Below are 22,738 nucleotides of genomic sequence, written 5' to 3' on the forward strand. Positions count from 1 at the left end.
CAAGACTAGCACCAGAAGAATCGCTGGCCTTCTTTAGTGTATCTCCTACCATGATGATCCTCGCCTTCTCCGCGTTACTCTACAGGAAAAAAAAAAAAAAACAATTCAGAACAATGGAGAGCTAGAGACTGCTTCCAAATCTTAACGGCTTTCGGAGGCAAAAAAAAAGGGGGCACATTAGAGCTAAACATGGCTTGACAGGAAGAATTGAATACCCCTTTTTTGATGGCGTGGACGAAGATCTTGCCATCTGCCGATAACGCGAAGCGAATACCGAGGGGCTTCTCGAGCGTGACCATGTACTCGTTCAAATTCATCTTGAACGAAGAAGAAGACGACATCGCAAAAACCCTAAGAACGACTCTTCGCCTGTTGAATCCGACCGTTTCCCTCGTGCCGACGAATACACGGCCGTTTCCGCTCCGGAATGGCGAACGGGTCCCAGATCCGATCAAAACAGACGGAGAAGATCGTTCGAGAGCTCCGAAACCGGAGATTTGCTGAAAAAACGCCATAATTGGTCAGAGATTTCGAGAGTGCAGAGATGTGTATGGAAGTTGGGGACTGTGAGTGAGCAGAAAACGAGAAGAAGAAGAAGAAACAAAGTGGTCCACGTGGGTCCCGCTTTCTCCTGGAAGTATCTAGCTTTCTCCAAAGCGTGACACGTGAGCCAAATAAAATATCTACTCTTAAACCGTTTTGCTTATTGGGTCCGGTCAACGATTGAATTGAACTTCTATCATCAATAAAAAAAAGTTACATGGATATAACATAAATACAAAAATTGAACAAGGACCCGATTGCTATATTTCTAAAATTAGCAGGGAAAGTAATTTTTTTAAAAAGAGTTAAAATTTCCACGTAATCTTCGCAGCCGCCGGAGATCTGAGAAGTTGTCCAGTTCTTCAGATTCCACACTCAATCTTCTTCCTTAAAAACGATTCCCCGGGATAGTTCCAGCGTCGACTGCCACATCATCGTCTTTCTTGTTACGCATCAAGACGGTGTCGTTGGAGACATGTGTGAACGCCGGGAAGTCGACGAAGGTCTCTTCATGTAACGGCGACGTTTCGAATGCGAAAGTCAGCGTCTTCGTCATTGACTACTTTAACGGAATTGGGGATCTGTGATACTGTAGCTCTGATTTTCGCCGGAAGCGTAGAAACTGAAGCTTGGGCTATACGACACCGTAGAGGAAAAATCCTGCATTTTGCCCTTGTTTTCCTCTGTTTATTTAACGATCGTGTTCGTTTCTGTATCTCTATATATTATTATTGTACATGCGTACGTCTGTCTCAAAAATTGATCTCTACAAGATCCACCACGAGTTTAAGTAGTAATTTGAAATCCACTCGAAATTTTGCTCTGAAATTTTCTCATGCTTTGGACGAAGTCAACAAAATTTTTTTAAAAAAAAAACAAAATTCGTCCACTTCTTTCTTTCTTTCTTTCACATAAACAAAACATTAAGCCATATGATTTAGGCCACAATAGCATGCTAAATTGGTAAAAGGCTGACTGTAGCTTGATCCACCTGTATGAATTAAGAAACGGGTTTACGGTTAGATGTCAAATTGAAATATTAAAGTTATCAGCTAATGAATTTGGTTTATAGCTTTCTCTCATTATTTTGTTATGTCAACATCTCCTATATGCTTTCTAATTAGTCAACCCAACTCGTCATATGGGATTAAAGAATATTTATTCCTGAAATAGTTCGCATATATGAACATATTAGTCCCACACATATCAAAGCCACTCATTTGACAAAGATGGAGTAGTTGCGCATGCAGACTAGCTAGTACTCGTATTATTTCAAACGTGATCCATAGTACAGCTCATGTACTTGAGATTTTTCTTTTTGGTCAACCACAAAAGGAGAACGAATAAGATTTGTTTGTGCGACCGCGGTGGCGAAGCTATATATATGTATGGAACTCATGTGAACGACTCAAGTAACCTTAAAAGCCTATTTAGCTATTATATAACGCGTTGATTTAATGCATGGAAGGTGTGAATCGTAACTCAGGAGCCATTTAAGTCATGTTTGCTTCCCTTCATTTCTTCATTATACTTTGACACGTGTCGTAATAGCGGTGAGAGTAGAGAGAAAAGGAGACCGTTGGGTGTGTGCGTGTCACTGACAGACTGACGGTTGGACTTTGTGAACAAAACTTTTTGTTGCCTAAAGATTTAAAGAGCATCATCGGTCTCAGTAGCTGACGTTACGGTCTTGGAACCCGACGCACGTGCTTCTTCGCAGCATCGCACGTGCATGGCTCAAGCAATGTGCTTTACAAAGGCAGCAAACAGATAGGAAAAGGCCTCACCGACGCTGCTTATTATTTGGATTTTTAAAAGCACCAACAAAATAAAATACAATTCTTTTCCTATTCTTTATTTTAGTCTACGCAAAGTTTTACGCAATTACTAGTAGTCTAGTACTAAACCCTCTATTACTAAATGTTAAAGAAATCCAAAAAAATATTTGAGTTAGTTTCGTTGACATATGCTAAATTAAATGATAATTATTCGACTAAACATCGAAGTGCTCACAAAGTTCATTTTTTTCCCTGAGATACTAAATCAAAGAGGGATCGAATGCAATGCATTAAAAAGGTAACTAACTAAATATGTTGAAGGACGAATTAACAACACATTCACAATATTTAGTAAAGATATTCCTTTTTTTCCAGTTAGACCGTTTTTTTATACGAAACTTTGGTGCATCATGAATAGGTACTATCAATTGTAAGTTGTTCTAAATTTGGGTATTTAGTTCGTTTCTCAAGAAATATAAACAATAAAAATAATACGAGTTGCATAGGAATGCACATGAGGGGCCGAGTTCCCATAATTTGATTCTCTCTGTCTTCGGGACTCATCATCAACCACAAAAGTTGCAGTATTTCCTCTAAATCCGCATCCAATTACATTAACCCTAACCGGTTCCAGTTCCACCTACTTTCTTAACCGGAACAATCCATAATTGGGATTACTCTACTGAACAACTGTAGAATGTAATATAAGTGCCTTTGAGTGCCTGCAGGTTGAATAATCGAGTAGACTCTTTTCATGTAAAATGTGAGTGCGACTTGAAATTTGAAACCGACTGAGTGTTGCTGGCATTAGTTCAACCAGTTAAGTAGAATTCACAATTAAAAGGATATATATACTATACATACGCTATGTTTGAGTATTTAATAAATCGCACAACTTTCGATAAAATCAATCGAAAACAATATGTTACGATATCCATACAGAGTATACACTAACTTTCTTTTCCTTCGAAATTAAGTTGCATGCAATCATAGATCATTTTTCAATATTAGTATACATTAAGAAAATTAAGTCTACAATATGATCATTTTGTTCAGATTAATAATAATTTAAAAATTAAATTACAACTGAGTTAAGAAATAGGTAGAAGTAGTATTTTCAATAAGAATTTAGCTTACGTTTACTTTTTTGAAGGATAATATATATATACTATGTTCATAAGTATAGAATATTGATGCTTTAGAAAGAGAGCTTTTGTTAGAGCATCTCCAACTCAGCCCTTAAACCCTCAAATTTGAGGTTTTTTGTGTTCCAACCCAACCCTCAAATCCTCAAAATTTGAGGTTTTGAATAGTGAAACTTCAAATTTGAGGATCCACTATTCAGACCCTTAAAACACAACAACAAAATTTTGTTTTTACCGATTTCCATTTTTGTTAAAGATTAATGATGTCTTCATACATGGAAGGCTTTTTAATAGGATCTGTGCCTTTTGAGTAGGTTAATTACTCGAAAGAACCAAAGGTATGTAGCCATTTGATAATTCTCCCTTTTTGCTCACACTAGTAATGACCTTCTTGCTTATAGTATTATTCTATTTTCATGAGGGGATGCTTTCTATATCAATGCATATTGTTTTTAAACGTCTGCTCTACGGTGTTCACTGATTCAAATTCTTCAACCCCCAATCTATTTTCTATTCCAAATACTACTTTAGAGCAACTCTTCTTAATTTTACTCTTTTTCTAACTTTAAAATGGAGTAATGAAAAGAATTACTCCAAACATAGAATAATCTTATTCATTACTCAATATTTTTCTTTATTAGAATGCTAACTGTGATAAATTAAAAACAAGTACAATACTATTTATATACTGTTTAAAATCATATACCTAGTTAAACAGTGTTTCTTCTGTTAAAAAGGATAATGTGTGTATATTTGTAGGCTACACTGATTAGTGCATAAGTTTGTCTCACCATAAAACAAAACTACGTTTAAAATAAAATAGACTACACAGAATAGTACACTATCTAACTATCTTATGTTTGTCCGGCATATATAGTAGTTAATGTTGATTTTTTGCATCAAGTTCTTATCGACAGAAAATGATGGCCAATTTAAGAAAATAGCAAATCATATGTACAACCGACGCCAAAAAATGAAAAGAAAAAATAATACAGTGTATATATATAGTCTTTGAATTTGACCGGCTTTAATTGTGTACTTTTACCTTAGACAAGTGAAAAGGTAAAGTCGATCGTACTTTCACCTTTTGATCCTTTTTAGTAAATATCGAAAGATATGTAGGTTATAAAAAAAATATCAAAAACACCTTAGAGAAAGCAAGTCATTCCTAATAGATTGTGTCACATAAATCATTACAAATCAAAGTAAAATTAACAGTTTAGAAATCATAGACCCTATTTTTTTTCCTTATCATTTTTTTTTTGGCCTGTCTATAAAGCTTTTAGTCGATGAAGTTTTAAAACAGAGAGTTTAGACCAAAACAAAAACAGAGACATAAATGAGCACAAAGGGAACATCAATTTCCTTATCAGCTTAATAACAGTAACCAATTATATTTTATCAACAAATTAACAAAACCATTTTAAATTACTTGAAGTTTTGTAATGGGCCATGTAACTGGGCCATGCTTAGACCCGGCAACACATGTGAGATAGGATCTCATCCACGTTAGCTTACTGATATTAAATTAGTTTAATACACTAGTAATAAGACCATCTTTTCCTTTTTTTTGGTCGAAAATAAGACCCTTAAGAGCGTTAGGATTTTAATTTTGAAATTAATAGGGACTCTATAAAATAAAGCTACCTTACCAGAAGATTCTTACCATAGAGATTAGAGAACCCCAAAAATAAAATAAAAAGTTATTACTCATCCCCAGAGTAAACAATATATTAAGATTTAAGATTATTATCCCTAGCCAACAAAAAAGCTTCAGATCCATCTTCGACGCGCTGGTTCAACTTCTTTCATTCGCTACCTAACCAGACCAGTCAAATCACTGGATCTTAATATTCAATAGTTTCCTTTCCTGCATTTCCTCATAACGTTATTTACTTCTCATTAATAAAGAAAGTGATAACCTTTCCATTATATATGATAAAAATTGTAACATAGAAATGTGATATATATGCGGACAAATAAGAAGAAGGTTTTTGGTTAGACCGGCCATGAATGAAACAGCGTAAGGTGAAGCTGTGAAGGCAGTGGTTAACACGCGCCAGAGGTGAGGGGAGTGAGGAGCGTGAGTGAGTTTTGAATCCACCTGAAAGTACTGTCTGGTCAAGTCCCATGGGAAAGAAAAATCTTTGTTGCTGTTTCCTATATCTCTTTTTTTTTCCTTTTTTTTTTTTTGACAATACGGAGTACTATTTTTCTCTTTACGTATCAACAACATGTATGGACAAAATCCGTATATATGAATGCATATATCATGATGTAGTTATTTAGTTATATATATATATATAGCTAGACTAGTAATGTAAGCTTTTTGTTTTGTTTTCTTTTTTAGCAGCAGGATTATAATTTTAATAAAATGGGAGAGGGAAACCAAAAGGCGCATCGAGTTTCACGTAAGGACCAGAGTGGGTCCCACCGGAGTCAAGGAGGAGCCGTTGATGAAGCGCCGCCGAAATGCTCCGGGAAAAGGTGCCGGTCGTGGGCGGCGGCGGCGATCGCCGACTGTGTGGCGCTCTGCTGTTGCCCTTGCGCCGTCTTGAACTTGCTCACTCTTGCCTTGGTCAAGGTCCCGTGGATGATAGGCCGGAAATGTATCGGCCGTAGTAAGAAGCGGAGGAAAAAGATCAGCCGCGAGGATCGGTTTGATCACAACCGGAGGTCGGAGACGTTGAAAGGCGTGAGCGGTGGATGTTGCGGCGGAGGAGATGGAGAGTTCGATGACCACCGGTTTGTGGTGGAGAGAGACGGGAGTTTGACAAAGGAGGCGGAGGAGGAGGAGGAGGAGGAGAAAACGGCGTCGTTTAGGGGAGAAGATGAGACGAGAATCAGTGCGAGAGTTGAAGCTGAGAGAGTTTGGTTGGAATTGTATCAGATTGGGCATCTTGGCTTTGGTAGAGTTTCCTTCACTGGAATTCATCTTCAGTAACCCAAATAAAAAACATTAATAATTTAGGCGTATGATTTCGATTTTTTTTTTTTTTTTTTTGGGGGTGAAATTCTTTAGTCTTGTGTAGTAAATAAAATACCACATTTCCATCCAGCTCATAATAACAAGTGTGATAAAATCAATGAAAAAGACCTATTGTTGTAACATGATGTACTACTTTTTAAAGAAAAAAACAATATACGTTTTGTTTGGTAATTATTTTCAGACATATATATATATATATATATAGAGATGATGGGCCATTCACTGGGCCATTATTGTAGTAGGGCTTGTAAATAATTAGTAGAAAGGGTAGTTTTGGAAAGTTGCGTAAAGAAGCTGTTAGTCTTAGCCGCATAGCTGTCCCCCGCCGTAACAGAAGGAAAAAAGGCGGCGCATTTTAGCAGGCTTATTAGTTGATGAAAAATTACGCTTTTAGACACGTCGTGAGGCGCACAGTTTGTGATCTCCATCAGTCATCAGACCAGGTCCTTGTCCAAAAACCCGGACTTGTTCATCAGAGAATTGGAGAAGGAGACGACGAGTGTGAAAAAAATGGAAATTGCAAGCGAGCCGACTCGGGTGATGGTGGCTGTGAACGAATCGGCGATCAAAGGCTATCCCCACCCTTCGATTAGCTGCAAAAGAGCTTTTGAATGGACTCTGGAGAAGATCGTCCGATCCAACACATCCGATTTCAAGATTCTCTTGTTCAATGTACAAGTTGTGGACGAAGACGGTTCTTCTCTTGGCGCCCTATTTCCTTTTTTCTTTCCTTCATATCCTTAAATTTGGCGCCGTATTTCTGTGCGATATCGTGGTCGTAGATTTGAGCAAGCTTAAAATGGATCGATCATATATGCGTTTTTCTTCATAGTATGAGCTAGTTCCCCCCAAAAAAATATGCGTAGTTGAGATAAATCTCTTTCCATGGTTGTGACAAACTTTCCTCTTTTTTTTTTTTTGAAATTTCGCTGTTGAACATTTGAAGAAATGTGATGTATGCAAAGTTTCTCTTTTTGTGGTATTTTGTAGTTTGTTTCCTTTTTTGGGCTAAGTTTCTCTGGAAATCCAGGTTTTGATGAAGTAGACAGCATATTTACTTCTCCTGAGGATTTCCGAGACATGAGAGAGTCTAACAAGGCAAAAGGTCTTCACCTTCTCGAGTTTTTCGTTAAAAAATGTCATGAGATTGGGGTAAATTCAAAAACACTCCCCCCTTTTTTTTTGTGTTTTTTTTCTTAAAATCATTAAGTTGTCCTCCTCTGTCTCTGTCTCTGACTCTGTTATCTATTTATCTTCTTCCATGGAGAGTGGAGTATATCGTAAACCTCATAATAACCTGTGCACTTGTGTTATTTTTCTGTAAAACTTGTAGGTTGGTTGCGAGGCATGGATCAAGAAAGGTGACCCCAAGGATGTGATATGCCAAGAAGTGAGGCGGGTCCGACCAGATCTTCTGGTTTTGGGAAGCCGTGGTCTTGGCCGGTTCCAAAAGTAAGTCAAATACTCACACTCTCATACTTTGTACCCATATAATCAGCTTCTTATTTGGCTGAATGATCAGATTAGACATTTAACTGCGACAGAATAGACTAGTTGATTAGTTTAAGACTGGACAGGATCTGAGCCGCCCAACAAGGGAATCGAATGTTTGACAAGCAATGCAGAGCTTGAGATCATAGACTCTCTAAGTTACTAGCTAGTGTTGTTGTTTGGAACATGATGTGTTTTCTTAATCATATCTCTTTGAGTCTTATTGGTTTTGTTCCTCTACACTCTCTTGCATTGCAGGGTTTTTGTGGGGACTGTGAGTGCCTTCTGTGTGAAACATGCCGAGTGTCCAGTCCTCACCATCAAACGCAATGCCGATGAAACTCCCAATGATCCAGCTGATGACTAAACCACAACCACAACAACGTCCCATTCCAAAATTTTAAACTCTTCTTTGCTCTATACATATACAGAGAGTGAGTGCTTTTGTGTGTACAAATCCAAATTCATACCCTATATATCTCTCATATATATATTCGTATGTGTGCAGTCTGCTACGTTTTGGTTTTATATCTACTATTTCTTTAATATTCAAATAACTCTAACTTTCAGTTTCATATTGTTTTTTCTTCTATTTGCTTTATAGACTTGTAAAAAAAATTTCCATTGTTTTTCACGTTTACCAATTACCACAAAACTGATAAAAATAAAATAGAAATCCAAACACCAAATAAACTCGAAACTGAATCAAAGGGAGTAGTAATGTGTAAATAACTTACAGACCTACCGCCTCCACATGATTTGAGATTAAATGATTATTACATGACTATTATATGTAATTAAATATGAAACAACATTTCAGCAATATAAATCCAAAATACCATACAAAAATCAGATCGGGCAGATGTATCATCCCGTCCAACTAGCAAATGCATAATCTCATTCATTAGATGATTTATATCTTAATGTATAATTAAATCACTTGGTGGTCACCATTAAGCAACTGGACGGGCCACAGATCTTCAACGTTCCAGTAACTGTCGTTTGACTGTTCCAAAACATGAAACGACGACGTCGTAGTAGTCACCGGAGAGATTAAGCTCTCAGCCATATCCAAGGCTTTGCTGGAGCTGCTTTGGTCCATCGTTGTCATCACCGAGCTCTGTGAATTTCCCGAACAATATTGACGAATATCCATTTTTTCCGACGACGACACTTTCATGTGTCTCTGAATCTTTGTCCTCCAGAAATTCTTTATCTCGTTATCCGTTCTTCCCGGAAGGTGTTTTGCAATTTTCGACCACCTATACATAACATATTATATTTAACACCGTAAATTTCTAGTTAAAATTTACGTACGTACGCATGTAGTCATCAATTTAAGACCTGTTTCCAAGCTTGGCATGAAGTTGAATGATCAAAAGCTGTTCTTCTGCAGTTATGTTCCCTCGCCGCACATCTGTTGTGACTATTGTCTAATTAGTAATAGCATGCACGATAATGGTAATAATATATTACATCACACATTCACACCTATGTATATACAACAAAATCAATAGAAATACGTAATATTTTATTACAAAAATTTAATAAAAAGTTGCCACGATAAATTACGTAGTAATAAATAGCATACGTGTGACTATATATGGTCACTATTGGTAATAGCACGATGGATATGTTACTGAAATATGTAGTATTTTGTTACAACACTTATTAATTAAGTTGCCAAGAGAAGTTTGATCCCAAAAAAATTTCTAAGAGAAATTACTTAATAATTAATCAATTCAATTAAATCTTGGAGGGATTAGTTCACGTCCACACAAATCGTAAACAGTGAGAAGGAAGAAAGTACATATTAAATCAAAGGAAAGCTTGACAGAAACATTACAGAGAGCTTATGTGTATAACGACAGCTGCTTCCTAACTCTCTATCACTAATATGCATTAGCCAGTATTTTATTAATTGGTATATTCAAAATCAGTGAAGTTCGTTTTTGTTTGGAACTGAATTCTATTTCTTGATATTTACTAAAGTTTACCATATATATTACAATATCTTAACTGTATTTAGTTTGATCAACGCAACTCTCATGTGTATGATCTAGATTGTACATTAATTTTATATAGTACATAGAAAACCTAAATAGTTGATAATTAATAGCGTTCGCTTTTGGGCAATTAATTGAGATCGGTTTGGTGTATAATTCATATGCCAAATTTAGTAAGTGAAATTTTGTGGCTGAAAATTTAAATGAGGTGTCAGCTCCTAATTCATGTAATAAATTATTGTAAGACTATATAAAAATTAGATGATTAATATTTTTTTGTCAAGAGTAATTATTAATATAACCAAACACTTTTCGTGTATTTTGCCAGATAAATATTAATCGCAATGAAATTATACTGATATTTACTTAAATTTAAATAGTATTTATTTTAATAAATTCCTGAAAAAATACTGAAATATCATGCCATATAATTTTAAAATACTATAGTAGTTGTTTTTGGTTGATGATTAATTTATTCAACTGAAAAGGTTAGCTCCTAATAAGTAATGATAAATATTGAAAGTGGAAGTAAACCATGTGTGAACATGTAGTGAGTTTTGATTTTAGATTTTAGGAGTTCATGATTCGTTTAGTTATAAAAGGAAAATTAATTTCTAACCACAAAAACTAGAGTGTATTTGGAGATTAATAGGCTGTCATCAATTATATTATCATCAAAGTACACAAGACATACACACTTTACTCAACGCAATAGACTGACCAAACTTCTTTTTCTTAAATTTTTTCTTTTGTTGGGAGATCTAAACTAGAATTATAAAACATTACTTTTGAAAATGAATACACATAAGAAGTTAATCATTAATTGCTTTCTATTTGTTTTTTTTATAAAACAATATTATGGACCACTGTTTTCAGAAGCATAGGGCATAAATCCTCAATTATAACAAAATCATTAATATTCAGATTAGTAACGGTAAAAAGATAATAGTAGTACCGAAACAGTAAAACTGTTATTTGCGGATTTGATCGAATTTTGTTATGGGTTAAGGTCCACGGCTAACACGCGATGCATCAAGCCTCTACAACCGAACCGAACCAAAATGATGTAACACGAACTGTTTTGTATTTTAAATACTAAAGAATCGTCATGATTAAAGTTTTTCCTATATATCTAAACAAGCAACAAAGCTCAATTCTGAGGTGCGGAAGTCAGAACACACAACACATAAAATGTATAAAGAAATGAAATACAAATACGTAATTATTCAATGGGGAGTGTCTAAAAGTTTCAAGTGCCAAAAATATATAATATCGAATGACTGTGTATCTTCTGTTTATCTATGTTTCATCATCATAGACTCGTGGAAGCTGCGAGGAGGAGATCCAGTGGAAGACGGTGGTGGAGCTCTGTTGAATCTCTCCGGGCTACGGCTCCTTTCACGCTCTCTTCCCCATCCATTGCTGCTTCTACACCCATTCACAATATATACAAAAAATCTCATGTCACAATCATATTTTATAGTATATAACAGATAAATAAAAAAGAACTAAGTTATGTTGATATGTTCTATCGTTTGTTTACCTGTCACGTGAACCAAAGCTACCACCTCTGCCACCATAACCAGAGTCGCCACCACGACCACCTCGACCTCCGGAAGGAGGACCCCATCGACTGAATTTGTTCATTCCACCACCACCGCGTGTGGCCATTTCGCGGATCTGAGGAGGAACTCGCTGGTTTGCGCCTTCCAAGATCTTTATCAGATCTGAGGCATGTTTCGAGTCTTGATCACCAAAGAATGTGAATGCCTGACCAGTCGCTCCAGCTCTTCCTGTTCTTCCGATTCTATGAACATAGTCTTCCACTCCATTGGGGAAATCGTAGTTGATGACCGCCCTGTGATCCCAAAATTCGTGTTAACTAATCATCTTCTTAATGTCTAAGGATTGGAATTTGGATAAAATATGTACCTGATGTCCTTAACGTCCAGCCCACGAGCAGCAACATCAGTTGCAACAAGAACCGGAGTCCTGCCACTGCGGAATTGATTCAGAACACTGTCTCTCTCAGGCTGAGACTTGTCTCCATGTATAGCAGCAGCTCCAAATTGGCGGGTTATATTGCGAGTTAGTTGGTCACACATCCTTTTGGTTGAGCAGAATATTATCACCTTTGAGCCTGGTTCCTGAGACCGTAATATCTGCTCTAGCCTCCTTTGTTTCTCCATTGGTGCTACAACTTCAATGTGCTGTGTCCACAAAATGATACGATCGTTCCATGGTCGCATCACAAAAACAGACCATCAGATCGATTTTCCTGGAAATGCTCCAGACAATAATAGCAAAATGGAATCAAATCAATTTATACCTGTGTGATCGACTTGTTTGCCACAAGCTCGTCGACGTTGCCAATGTTGACCTGAGCAGGGTTAACAAGCAAGTCAGCTGCAATTTTCCTGACGCCCTTCGGCCATGTAGCAGTGTACATAAGGGTTTGACGCTTAGTTGGGATCTCTTTCACAATCTTCCTTATCTGCGGTTCGAAACCCATGTCCAACATTCTATCTGCCTCATCTAGCACAAGATAAGATACTTGACGCAGACTAATTCTCCTCATCTCAAGGATATCATTCAATCGTCCAGGAGTTGCAACCACGATATCTGCTCCTCTTTCCAAATCCCTCAGCTGAGGGCCCTTTGGTGCACCACCATACAAACACTGAAACAGAGACAACAAGACCACGCATTTAGTATACATTAAAAGGATACTTATCAAGTACTATGTTTCCAAAAAAAAAAAACAGAGGCTTCTACTTACCGTACACGAAATTCTTGATGACCTCCCAAATTTGACAGCTTCGTCTTGAATTTGTGTAGCCAGTTCCCTCGTTGGAGACAATACCAATATAGTCGGGCCCATTCGCGAATCATTCCGGATGCGTTGAAGATGCAGAAAGCCAGGAATCAAGTAACCCAGAGTTTTTCCCGAGCCAGTTTTAGCAATGGCTACTATGTCCCTACCTTGCATCGCAATTGGCCAAGACTGAGCTTGGATTGGAGTTGGAGCAGAGAAACCTGCACTGAGTACCTAAGAAAGCAGAAAACCAGGATGTCCTGTGAGAAGAGGAGCACCAGGGTTCATTTTTTGGCTTATGGAGTGGTGGCTCATGTCAGAAGAAGCACCATCCCCCATTTGCAGGCGGCAAAAGATTACTGATGAAACCTGCAGCAGGAGGACGCCTCTTCTTCTGTCTGGACCCGGTGGTGAAATGAATCATCACACAATTAACAGGCCCGGCCACGAGCTTGGATGATTTGGGAAGCCCTTCCCAAAAAATTTGGTCCACCATAAAGGGCACTCCAAATATTTTGCAAGGACCTCCAAGAAGTGGCACAGTGTACGACATTAGCTCCTCCCAGGAGCAAACATCGCACCTGGGGAAAAAAGAAGAAGAAAAAAGGGTGCATATGGCATAAAACTGACTCTAAATGTTAAACCTAAGGCGGTTTTAGCTTGGTGACAAAATAAGTCTATTATTAGGAAAACCGAGCAAGGTCCATGATATTAGGTCCCAGGATAAAACTCTATATAGATAGATCCAGCTTAATGGTTATAACTAAGAAAAAAAAGGTTTTCAGTGTTCATTAATTTACTATAACAATAAATCCATACCTCCCGCAGTAGCTCAGGAGGAAAACCTGTAGTTTCAAAGGACATTAGAGGTGGTGGTACTTGGCCTCCCTGAAGAAAAGGGAAAAGAAAAATACATCAGTTGCTACTTCGTAATTAAAAGAAAAAAATCAAGATCTAAATGCCTCTCACCAATTGGCTGTTGTAAAGGAAGCTGTTTGAGATAAACACAATGTAGGAATTCTATTTATAAGATGAAAGAGAGCACCACCACATAAGAGAGGAGCAAAACAGGCAGTGAAAGTTGCTAGATACTTACACTGACAGTAATTTCATGACGGCGGCAATAGACCTCAGGGGAAAGTTCATTTGCTGGCGCTGATGAAGGAGGTGGACCTCTTGCAGAGGCACCGTATGCAGAATTTCCGACTCCATTTGCAGCACCATTCGAATAGGGCGCTCCACTCCTGCCAACCTGTAACATATTGAGAAAATTTACAGATGCGCCCAAGCAAAGTAACAAAAAAAAGTTATAAACAGACCAAAAAACAAGAGCAAATGGTTAGTACCTCAGTAAATCTGGACCCGGGCTCAATCTTAGGCCCACCGTCACTGCCTCTGCTGTACTTGTCATCATCCTTGACAAGACCATAGCTCCCATTGGCTCCGGAAGAAGTTTGTTGAGCCTGAACGGAGGAGCTTACAGGCGCAGCAGCAAACTTGGGAGGTTGAGAGCCAATTGGTCTCTCATACTGAGTAACATTGGTCTCTGGATTCCAAAAGTACAGATAACCAGTCCTATCATCCACAAGGCCTTTCCAAGGCTTGGGAAGAGAATGATCCTCAGGTGCGTATCGGACTGCAGAAGCAGTTGCGGTAGCAGCCATATCCAAGAGTTCTGCATATGGAAACATGTCAAAGAAGAAGAAGAAGAGATAACCGACACAACAAGGTACATAATTCATCTACGATCATGTTCCAATACATCAAAACTAGAACTGAATCAATTTCCCAACAAGGTACATAATTCGTTTGTTTTTTTTTAATTTTTAATTGGAAATCCAACAACTATCAAGAGAACAGTAAATCATCCAAATAGAATCAAGCACGATCTCACAGATCTATCTAGATACAAAGCGGAAACACGAAGAAGCCACGGGATTCGATCTGAAAATATACAATTAGACACGACCAAACCGACAGTGTTTCCACGAGAAACTAAAACTTGAAAGCAATTAAGCGAGGCGAATCCAATACTCTACGGAAGAACGCGTACCTGAATGTGGAATCGGGTCAAAATCTCTGAACTTGAGCTTTGAGATTCCTTTTTCCTTTTTATTTCTCTCTCTATAAAATCTACGCCACAAGAAGAAGCGTAGAGAAGAGAGAGAGAGAAGTTGTGCACCGTAACGCGCCTCCGTTAGGTTTATAAAACCAACCCATCCACCAATCAAAACAAAAAAATATCTGTCCCTAAACGAGCCGCCTTCTTCTTTTTTTGTTTGGGCTTTTTATGGACCCATTGCTTTTTATTTTCAAGGCCCATTGTATAATTTCAGAATTTTATTTTGTTTTGTTAGGATCTCCATTTTTACATTATTATTACTGCCGTAAATAACACGAAATATGATGTACAACAATGTGATTGGAACAAAAAAAAAAACTATTTATTAGCAACAACGTGATTGGAACAAAAAAACTATGTATTGCAATTCTTGTTGATAAATTTATTTCAGATAGTTAACAAAGATAAAAGAAATCGATTTGTGCTGATTAAAAAGCTCATAACTGAATGGTGGCAAACTGTATATATAAATCCTCTTTTACGTGATGTTAACGAAAAAGAAAAGAAAAGAATATACGGTTTAGAAATATGGTGGAATGAAAATCAAAGAGCTTCTATAATTTTTTTTTATATATATATACAACTTCAAGAAGTTTCAAACCAAAAGAAAAAGTTTAACAAGATTTTGGGTTTGGTTTGACTTTGGCCCTCTTGGCTCTGGTGTACAAGTAAACGCCAGCTAATGCAGTCGCCATACCTGTGTTAAGAGATTTTAGGACAGAATCTTGATTAAAGTGAGAGATTTCAACAAAATGAAAGGTTAATAAATCGGATATAATATTACTATTATTAGTTACCTATGGAATTAAGAGGCGAGACTGGAGTTTGGAAGAAAAGAATGGATGATGCAATAACCACCACACGCTTCACGCAATTCCCTACAGAGTGTGTGACTGGAGACACCATCTCTAATATCATATACGAAACCTAAACCGGGATTTGGTTAATGCTGGTTGGAACGGAATAAACAAAACCTAAACCGATCATTACAACTTTCTCAAACCTGAACTATACGGACGAACCTGTTGGTAGCTATGCAAGCAAACACCAGGCAGAAGAGACATGAAACAAAACTCTTTTACAGTCAAGCCCTGACTTGTCTGTCAAGAAACCACAAAACAAAACACGTAAGTTTTTTTTTTTCTTTAATTTTTTTGGGAAAATCTATATAAATCGGTTCATGGTTTCAGTTTTCACTTACAGCTAGTTGAAAATGTGAAGGAGTAAACTTAAACCCATCGATGAGGATTGCGACAGGAACCAGTAAGATAAAGGAGATAATGGTTATTACAGAGAAAAGGTTGATGTTGTCCAAAGCGTCCTGTTTCAATAGAAAGATTATAGCAGAACATTGCGTGATTGGTTTCTTGAGAGGATGCATTAGTCAGTTATTCTACCTTTTCAACCATGAATTTTTTACTGAGAACATTGCGTGATTGGTTCGTTACATTAGATGCCATTGCACTGCAGAAACCAATCCTGGTTCATTCGGAAAACATAAAATCAATTCAGTTAATAGTTTATGTATCAAGAAGACTAACTATTATTTATTTATTTAATTTTTGTTCATACCAGTTAAAAGAGGCCTCAGTGAAAGATGCTAAAGAAACTCCAGCGACGATTGGTAACAAGGAACAAACAATCCACAAACTCGGCCACTGACACCAAACAGAGAAATCAGTAACAAGTCGGAAAAAAAGAGAGAACGCTTTTTCAGTCTCTGAATGAAGATTCAAACTTAGGATCAGCGTGCCTCTGTTTTGCTTACCTCACCGAGCAAGAGAACAGAGAACAAGACGGTGAAGAAAGGCTCCATTGCTTTGATTGTATGGGTGAAAGAGACGTTTACTCTTCCCAAACTCACGTTTGTTAAAAAGTTTCCTAATGTGTGAGCTGCTGCTAGCTGTACGATCGCCGGAAGCTGGAGATATTAAACAAAAGAATCCTAAATCAGAGTGAATCAATCTGTTTTTTTAAGGGTTTGTTTTGATTTACCTGAGAAGGAGCAATTTTTGGGCGAGGATGGAGTTTGAGGAGCCACATTATTGCTATCATCAACGTTCCACACCCGAATTGAAATGCTGTTACAGTCGCTGGATATGGATAAACCCTAAGGACCTGGATGAACAACAAAATAATTTAGGAGAAAAATCGGTTGCGGAATCGAAATCCAATTGCGACCCAAGTTTCACATTTCCATGAAGATTAATGGGTCGGAGAGAGATTAACTGATCAAACATAAAGTTCGAGCCTTGAAACATGAAAAGGAAAAAAACCGGTGATAGTGGTTGGTGAGGGATGAATTGAGATCGATTGTTTAATAGGTAATGAGATAAAGAAAAGAAGGAACCTGTTTGTTGAAGATGTTGTAGTAGATATTGAGAAGATACCAAACTCCGAACATGGCTCCTAGCTTCAGCCCTTTGACCAGACCTCCAGATTCCACATCTCCTTCCACGTTTTCCGGGACTGTAGCTGACTTGAGCTTGAAGCCATTAAATCTACGGTTCGGTCTCAGAAACAACCAATAATAGGAATTAGAAGTAGAATAAGAAGCCCTGGCTCTTCTGGTCAATGATGATTCAGGATTAGACTTGGCAGCTAGTAACGGAGACGGAAGTCTCGGATACGGAGTTAGAAGCATAATTTGGTATCCTCTTTTCGTCTTGCTCGGCAGATTCTGTTCTTGAAGATCGATCTATGGTTGAACGCTTGAAATTCTACATAAATCATCAACCATTTGTTAGAATTGCACAAGTAAATGGACAACACCCAACTTTCTTTTCCCTCTTCTTCTTCCTATTTAGTAAGAGTGTTAAATGAATTGTATACAGTACTACTTTATTGTGTCTTCTCATTATAATGTCTCAATTTTGTTTTGTATTTGGTGTTTAATGGCTGATAAGGAGATGTTTAAGATGTGTCATGTTTTGTTTAATATTTTCTTTCGTTGTACTGTTTGGATGTTTTTGTTCACTTTCTTTGGACTAAACGTAATTATCAAAATTAGCTGTAGAACTCACGCCGACAGTTTTTTCAAAACCTGTAATATAGACTGTAATATAGACCGATAAACTCAACTGTATTTTAAATTCGCTAGTGTTGATTAATAATTTAAAATATTCTTTTTTTTGTATGTCGTTCTTCTTCTATCTATCGTTCCATTGAACACATTTAAAATTTCGATGTTCCATATGGATGATGTTTGAATTCAGCTGAATGTAACACGAGCCAACACATAAACAAAGTTTTATATGCAATTTGTTTTGTTTTCACTTTATATACTACTTCATAACCACCATTCTTTTTTTTCTTGTAAAACTGGATAAACAATCCAATCTAAATCTAAAAACTGAAATCATATCGAAGACCGACGTAAAGTTCAATTTTTATACTATTTTATTTTATAAACCAAAAACAGAGCATAAGTATGCACTAAAAAATCTAAAAATATGATTGGGCATATTACTGAAGACATGCATTATTACCTATCTCGAATGATTACGAATCACCACAAAATATTTAAACGATACGTGTTTATGTAAATCATGTTGACAAAACACCTCTAACTGATGTGTTTATGTGACTTGTTTACGAATGATCAATGATCCATGTACGAACATAACAAATTACTGACCACAATTAATGAAATAAATTTTATTGTAATTTTTATGCGGAATTGTCATCTAAAAATGTATGGATGTTATTAAAAAGGAGGGGGCTCAAACATGTGGATGGTGTATCCATAAATAAAAAATATGGCCCCAATGCTTTGATCATCATGCCATTTATTTAAGGGTATTTGTCTTCATTTATACAAGCAGGAGAATAGTTTCATCTTTCTGCTGGCATCGTCCGTTTGTTGTTTTTTTTTCGAACTATTTACAAATCTCAAAAAATCGTTAGAAACAATAGCACATGTTCACATTGAAAACGGAAAACAGCGAATTCTTAGGAAAAAAAACAGCGAATTCTTGGAAAAAAGAAAGAAGGTGTTTATCGGTTTCTTGTATATTAAGAGAGTTTCTTCTTACATCAAATAATAATATCTGGGGGGTGGGCTCAATACCAATTCCAATTCCAATCGGTTTGGTTTAGAGTTTTTTTTTTGGTTATCAGTTTCTACTATAGTTTGAGCTTTTACAGGTAGGCTATTGGGTATTAGAATTGAAATACATCTCGGCCCATTAAAGTCTTCAGGCCTCAAGAGCGTCCATAACCTTATCAGCCAATCAGAAGGTGTGCTGACATGATAACAATAACTCAATAAGCAGCCTGGTCATATGATTTTTAAAAAAGTCTTCGATGAAATTTATATGTTTTCGATCGAAGAGGTTTTAGAAAGAAAACACACAAAATCCAAAGTCAGAGAAAATTTTGGGTCGATCGATGAATACTGGTCAGTTTATGGATAAGCAGATAATGGATCTATCCTCTTCATCTCCACCTTCTTCTGATTTCATCGATCTGAATAACAACAATACTACTAATTCACATGACGATGATCACCAGAAGCAGCGAGTCGGCGATAATGGATTGGATTCGAACAAGGAAGAGATCGTTCCCAGCTATGATTTTCACCCGATCCGTCCTAACACCACCGTTGGATTGTCTCACTCGGCTTTAGATCTCGCCGGATCCACCACTTATACGGCGTCTAGGGTTTTGTCCGCGTCTGATTCTAAACCTGTTTCCATTCTGTCTAACAGGGTAATAGTTCTCGAATCTTCAACTTGTTTGCGTATTTCAGATCGATCTTCTCCGTTTATTCGTCATTTGCTAATAAGACTGTCCTCAATTTCTAGTATAAATTCGAGCTCTATTTCAGTGGTTAGGCCTCTCCAGCACTCTTCTTGTCAATTTTTCTGCGTTAATGTATTTTTACTTAGTGTGTGTGCTTTGAGTTTTGATATTTCATTTGAAGTTGAAAGTAATGGTTGGTTATTTGTGTAACCCTCTCATTATCTTGATATATAATCCAGTTATGATCAATTGATGTTAAGTTGGCTCAGGTTTTTTCCTCGTTAAATTGTGTGTTTTCTCTTTCAATATGTAATTGAATAAATTTGATTTGTTGCTTTGCATAGAAAGTATTCATCACCCTTAGAGAATACTTCTGTCTCTTTACTAGCCTTATCGACTCTTTTATTTATTTTTATGTGCCGGGCAGGGTTTTGGATCTCTCGACTCTATTGAGCCTGCAAACTTAGTTCATGAGAAGGGTCAGAATTTGTCTGACACGACAATTCTGTCTGATATTGATAGGACAATGAAGAAACATGTAGATACCTTGCTGCATGTAATGGAAGGTGTAAGTGCACGTCTAACACAGCTGGAGACCAGAACCCACAATCTCGAAAACCTGGTCGATGATCTCAAAGTTTCTGTCGAGAACAGTCACGGAAGCACCGATGGGAAAATGAGACAGCTTGAAAATATCCTTGCAGAGGTAACTTTTGGGAAATATCGATCAATTGAATTTGGAATTAGAACAATCAGATGACTATTCTATACACATAATTTAAGTTTTAGACAAAGTACAAGTCTAGCCTTTCCTGGGATCATACTGATCTATCTTATAGAGAAGTTTTCTCCTGCTTTAAGCCCCTTTTAAAAAAGCAATTTACTTGAATCGAGTGTAGAATTCATTTTGTTGATGCTTCAGTTCTTTATGTGAATTGCGTGCAGGTGCAAAGTGGTGTGAAACTAGTGAAGGAAAAACATGAAATTTTCGAAGATCAGCTTCAGCTTTCAAAGCTTCAGGTATCCAAAGTAGACCAGCACCCCAAAACGCACCCTGTGCATGTTGATCCCATTGCTCAGCCTCCCACACCAGTTACTCTGCAGCAAATACCCCAGCGTCCTCTTACTTCGTTCTCACAGCCACCATCTTCCCCTGAGCAAATCCTCCAGCCACCATCCTCCCATCAGAGTCACCAACCATCGTCCTCACAACTGCTAGCTCAGCTACCCACTCAGTTTTCTCCTCAACAAGAGCCCTATAGCCCTCCTCCTAGTCATTCCCAACCACCTCCACCAAACCAGCTTCTTTATCAAGCTCCTCCTCAAACCCAGCCGCCACAACAACTACCTTACCAGTCACTGCCTCAGCAGGCACAGTACCCTCAACAGCCACCACCACCATCATCAGGTTACATCCCCGAGGAACATCCATCACATGCGATGCAGTCTTACTCGCCAAACCCTCCTCGTCAGCATCCACCAGCTGGTTCCGCCCATTCCCAACAGTTCTACAATGCTCATCAACATCAACCATCAATGTATGATGGAGCGGGTGGTAGATCTAGTTCGAGGGAATCCTACCCCTACACTGGTTCGGCAATGGCATCGGCGAAACCGCCACATATGAGTAGCAGCGGAACTGGTTATCCACAGCTCTCAAATGCACGTCCATTGCCACACGCTTTGCCTATGGCTGCAGCCGTGAACAGCGGCTCTAGCTCCTCGGGATCAGAAAGCAGAGTCCCAGTGGATGATGTAATCGACAGGGTGACAACCATGGGCTTCCCAAGGGACCAAGTGAGAGCAACGGTAAGAAAACTGACTGAAGACGGCCAAGCTGTTGACCTCAACGTGGTTCTAGATAAGTTGATGAACAATGGAGGAGCTTCGTTTGGTGGTCGGTAGCCTTCGGTTGGGCTGACGCTTGTCTAGTACTGTAGGATCAATTGTCTTACTATATCTGAGTTTGTGACTTCATATATTGGTTTCAGATCTGTTTGAAGCTTGACACAGCTTGAGGTGTGTTTTTCTCTCTTTTTCTTGCATTTCCATTTGTAAATCAGCGATCAATCGAATCTATTTCCAATTGATGAAAGGACGCATCATGAAACAAAGAAGCCACAAAAGCAAAACGTCTATGACATTATTATTACAGGGAAAAAGAAAGAAAAAAAGAAGAAGAAACTAAACTCAGAGAAGATTACAAAAGCATTTTCAAAATTTAAACAAACACAACTACCACGACAGACGATCCTTTTATTCACCACTACAAAAACACACGACTTTATAATATATATTATGTAGAAGCCACTCGGACCTCGTGAGTAGTTTTGGTGTCTTTGTCTCCTCGGGCAGTATGAGCCTTGGTGTCTCGGTCACGCACATCATAAGTCTTGCTCTCTCGAACATCATGAGCTTTGTCTTCAATAGTTTGTCCAGCATCTTTGGTCCTCTGTCCCACATACTCAGCCATGCCCGCCAAACGCTGCTTGGCTTCCTCCAGCTCCTCCGGCAAATGTTCCCTCGCCCGACGGATGTAGTTGAGTACCCACGACATCGACGACAGCCCTGTGAGCCCTATTGCCCCTGACGCCATGAATCCCGTCATAGCTAAACCGATCGCAAAGGCTGCTGGTACGATAACCGGACTGAAGATGACGAACAACGGGAATGCTAGCATTAGTCCGATAACCGAACCAGCTAATGTCAAGCCGGCTATAGTCAGCAGCGTCCCTCCAATTGGTACACCGGCGACCACGGCCAGAACCTGCATGTTACGTGTAAACCACATACATAAGCATATTTTGTTGGATATATATATATATGTATGGCTGAGATTCCAATTAGGATAGGTACCTGAGTGGAAGAAGGGCCACTCTGGGGATAAAGGACTTTGATGCCTCCTTCGTGTTGGCGTAGAGGGTGCACTTGAACCTGGTGTGAATGTGTGCGAACGTCCGCCATTGATCGGCCAAGTTAAAGCAAGCTTAACTAGATAGATTTCACAAGAAACTAAAACCAAGAAGGTGTTGCTCAATTAGTTGCTTCTGCCTTTAAAGGCTTGAGAAGTGGATCGTTTTTTGTCGTAATATAGATGAGCGAAATG

At 38.0% G+C, this 22,738-nt stretch overlaps 8 protein-coding genes across 9 annotated transcripts in view; 3 read left to right on the top strand and 5 right to left on the bottom strand.

Annotated features, from left to right (window-relative positions):
- LOC18024524 (phosphoglucan phosphatase LSF1, chloroplastic) overlaps positions 1-564 on the bottom strand; it is a 3,354-nt gene extending 2,790 nt beyond the window's left edge. The window contains exons 1-2 of the mRNA XM_006408453.2: positions 216-564; positions 1-79 (exon numbers count right to left, since the gene is read on the bottom strand). Coding sequence (XP_006408516.2) covers positions 1-79; positions 216-515 — 379 coding nt within the window. The 5' untranslated portion in view covers positions 516-564. The remainder of the gene's footprint in view (positions 80-215) is intronic.
- Positions 565-5,803: 5,239 nt separating this feature from the next.
- On the top strand, positions 5,804-6,463 carry LOC18024526. Its single transcript, XM_006408455.2, has one exon. It carries the CDS (start codon positions 5,841-5,843, stop codon positions 6,408-6,410), a length of 570 nt encoding a protein of 189 aa, XP_006408518.1. The 5' UTR covers positions 5,804-5,840; the 3' UTR covers positions 6,411-6,463.
- Positions 6,464-6,781: 318 nt separating this feature from the next.
- On the top strand, positions 6,782-8,515 carry LOC18024527 (universal stress protein A-like protein). Its single transcript, XM_006408456.2, has 4 exons — positions 6,782-7,149; positions 7,486-7,607; positions 7,789-7,907; positions 8,205-8,515. The coding sequence occupies exons 1-4, from the start codon at positions 6,966-6,968 to the stop codon at positions 8,311-8,313; spliced, it is 534 nt and encodes a 177-aa protein (XP_006408519.1). The 5' UTR covers positions 6,782-6,965; the 3' UTR covers positions 8,314-8,515.
- A 362-nt stretch (positions 8,516-8,877) lies between these two features.
- LOC18024528 (transcription factor MYB57) lies at positions 8,878-9,431 on the bottom strand. Its single transcript, XM_006408457.2, has 3 exons — positions 9,423-9,431; positions 9,291-9,379; positions 8,878-9,208 (listed from the first exon to the last, which is right to left on the bottom strand). The coding sequence occupies exons 1-3, from the start codon at positions 9,429-9,431 to the stop codon at positions 8,878-8,880; spliced, it is 429 nt and encodes a 142-aa protein (XP_006408520.2).
- Positions 9,432-11,061: 1,630 nt separating this feature from the next.
- Positions 11,062-14,951, bottom strand: LOC18024529 (DEAD-box ATP-dependent RNA helicase 14). The gene is made up of 9 exons (XM_006408459.2): positions 14,821-14,951; positions 14,114-14,442; positions 13,864-14,019; positions 13,587-13,655; positions 12,732-13,001; positions 12,282-12,632; positions 11,885-12,162; positions 11,496-11,810; positions 11,062-11,380 (listed from the first exon to the last, which is right to left on the bottom strand). Exons 2-9 carry the CDS (start codon positions 14,429-14,431, stop codon positions 11,248-11,250), a joined length of 1,890 nt encoding a protein of 629 aa, XP_006408522.1. The 5' UTR covers positions 14,432-14,442; positions 14,821-14,951; the 3' UTR covers positions 11,062-11,247.
- A 472-nt stretch (positions 14,952-15,423) lies between these two features.
- On the bottom strand, positions 15,424-17,712 carry LOC18024530 (phosphoenolpyruvate/phosphate translocator 2, chloroplastic). Of its 2 annotated transcripts, none has more exons than XM_006408460.2 (9): positions 17,240-17,712; positions 16,885-17,007; positions 16,658-16,810; positions 16,462-16,547; positions 16,287-16,368; positions 16,091-16,210; positions 15,912-15,989; positions 15,687-15,816; positions 15,424-15,586 (listed from the first exon to the last, which is right to left on the bottom strand). In XM_006408460.2, the coding sequence occupies exons 1-9, from the start codon at positions 17,531-17,533 to the stop codon at positions 15,504-15,506; spliced, it is 1,149 nt and encodes a 382-aa protein (XP_006408523.1). In that variant the 5' UTR covers positions 17,534-17,712; the 3' UTR covers positions 15,424-15,503. The 2 variants fall into 2 exon arrangements, with proteins under 2 accessions (XP_006408523.1, XP_024015155.1); XM_024159387.1 differs by having other exon boundaries at positions 15,893-15,989.
- Positions 17,713-19,194: 1,482 nt separating this feature from the next.
- LOC18024531 (vacuolar protein sorting-associated protein 27) lies at positions 19,195-21,720 on the top strand. The gene is made up of 3 exons (XM_006408461.2): positions 19,195-19,599; positions 20,060-20,338; positions 20,578-21,720. Exons 1-3 carry the CDS (start codon positions 19,279-19,281, stop codon positions 21,535-21,537), a joined length of 1,560 nt encoding a protein of 519 aa, XP_006408524.1. The 5' UTR covers positions 19,195-19,278; the 3' UTR covers positions 21,538-21,720.
- Positions 21,721-21,757: 37 nt separating this feature from the next.
- Positions 21,758-22,713, bottom strand: LOC18024532 (oleosin S1-2). Its single transcript, XM_006408462.2, has 2 exons — positions 22,489-22,713; positions 21,758-22,399 (listed from the first exon to the last, which is right to left on the bottom strand). The coding sequence occupies exons 1-2, from the start codon at positions 22,594-22,596 to the stop codon at positions 21,929-21,931; spliced, it is 579 nt and encodes a 192-aa protein (XP_006408525.1). The 5' UTR covers positions 22,597-22,713; the 3' UTR covers positions 21,758-21,928.
- Between the last annotated feature and the right edge of the window lie 25 nt (positions 22,714-22,738).

The sequence above is a fragment of the Eutrema salsugineum genome, unplaced genomic scaffold (assembly GCF_000478725.1).
Source record: "Eutrema salsugineum unplaced genomic scaffold, Eutsalg1_0 scaffold_13, whole genome shotgun sequence".
Classification (NCBI taxonomy): domain Eukaryota; kingdom Viridiplantae; phylum Streptophyta; class Magnoliopsida; order Brassicales; family Brassicaceae; genus Eutrema; species Eutrema salsugineum.

Coding starts and splice junctions, on each gene's coding strand:
- LOC18024530 (XM_006408460.2), bottom strand. CDS start 17,533: ATGCTTCTAACTCCGTATCCGAGACTTCCGTCTCCGTTACTAGCTGCC. Junction 16,211..16,286: donor AAAAATTCATGGTTGAAAAG/GTAGAATAACTG, acceptor CTATTGAAACAG/GACGCTTTGGACAACATCAA. Junction 15,990..16,090: donor CTTCACATTTTCAACTAGCT/GTAAGTGAAAAC, acceptor GTTTCTTGACAG/ACAAGTCAGGGCTTGACTGT.
- LOC18024531 (XM_006408461.2), top strand. CDS start 19,279: ATGAATACTGGTCAGTTTATGGATAAGCAGATAATGGATCTATCCTCT. Junction 19,600..20,059: donor TTTCCATTCTGTCTAACAGG/GTAATAGTTCTC, acceptor TGTGCCGGGCAG/GGTTTTGGATCTCTCGACTC. Junction 20,339..20,577: donor TTGAAAATATCCTTGCAGAG/GTAACTTTTGGG, acceptor AATTGCGTGCAG/GTGCAAAGTGGTGTGAAACT.
- LOC18024528 (XM_006408457.2), bottom strand. Junction 9,209..9,290: donor CATGCCAAGCTTGGAAACAG/GTCTTAAATTGA, acceptor TGTTATGTATAG/GTGGTCGAAAATTGCAAAAC.
- LOC18024526 (XM_006408455.2), top strand. CDS start 5,841: ATGGGAGAGGGAAACCAAAAGGCGCATCGAGTTTCACGTAAGGACCAG.
- LOC18024527 (XM_006408456.2), top strand. CDS start 6,966: ATGGAAATTGCAAGCGAGCCGACTCGGGTGATGGTGGCTGTGAACGAA. Junction 7,150..7,485: donor ACAAGTTGTGGACGAAGACG/GTTCTTCTCTTG, acceptor CTGGAAATCCAG/GTTTTGATGAAGTAGACAGC. Junction 7,608..7,788: donor AAAAATGTCATGAGATTGGG/GTAAATTCAAAA, acceptor TAAAACTTGTAG/GTTGGTTGCGAGGCATGGAT.
- LOC18024532 (XM_006408462.2), bottom strand. CDS start 22,596: ATGGCGGACGTTCGCACACATTCACACCAGGTTCAAGTGCACCCTCTA. Junction 22,400..22,488: donor GTGGCCCTTCTTCCACTCAG/GTACCTATCCTA, acceptor CGTAACATGCAG/GTTCTGGCCGTGGTCGCCGG.
- LOC18024529 (XM_006408459.2), bottom strand. CDS start 14,431: ATGGCTGCTACCGCAACTGCTTCTGCAGTCCGATACGCACCTGAGGAT. Junction 12,633..12,731: donor CATCAAGAATTTCGTGTACG/GTAAGTAGAAGC, acceptor TCTCTGTTTCAG/TGTTTGTATGGTGGTGCACC. Junction 11,811..11,884: donor CTGGACGTTAAGGACATCAG/GTACATATTTTA, acceptor TTGGGATCACAG/GGCGGTCATCAACTACGATT.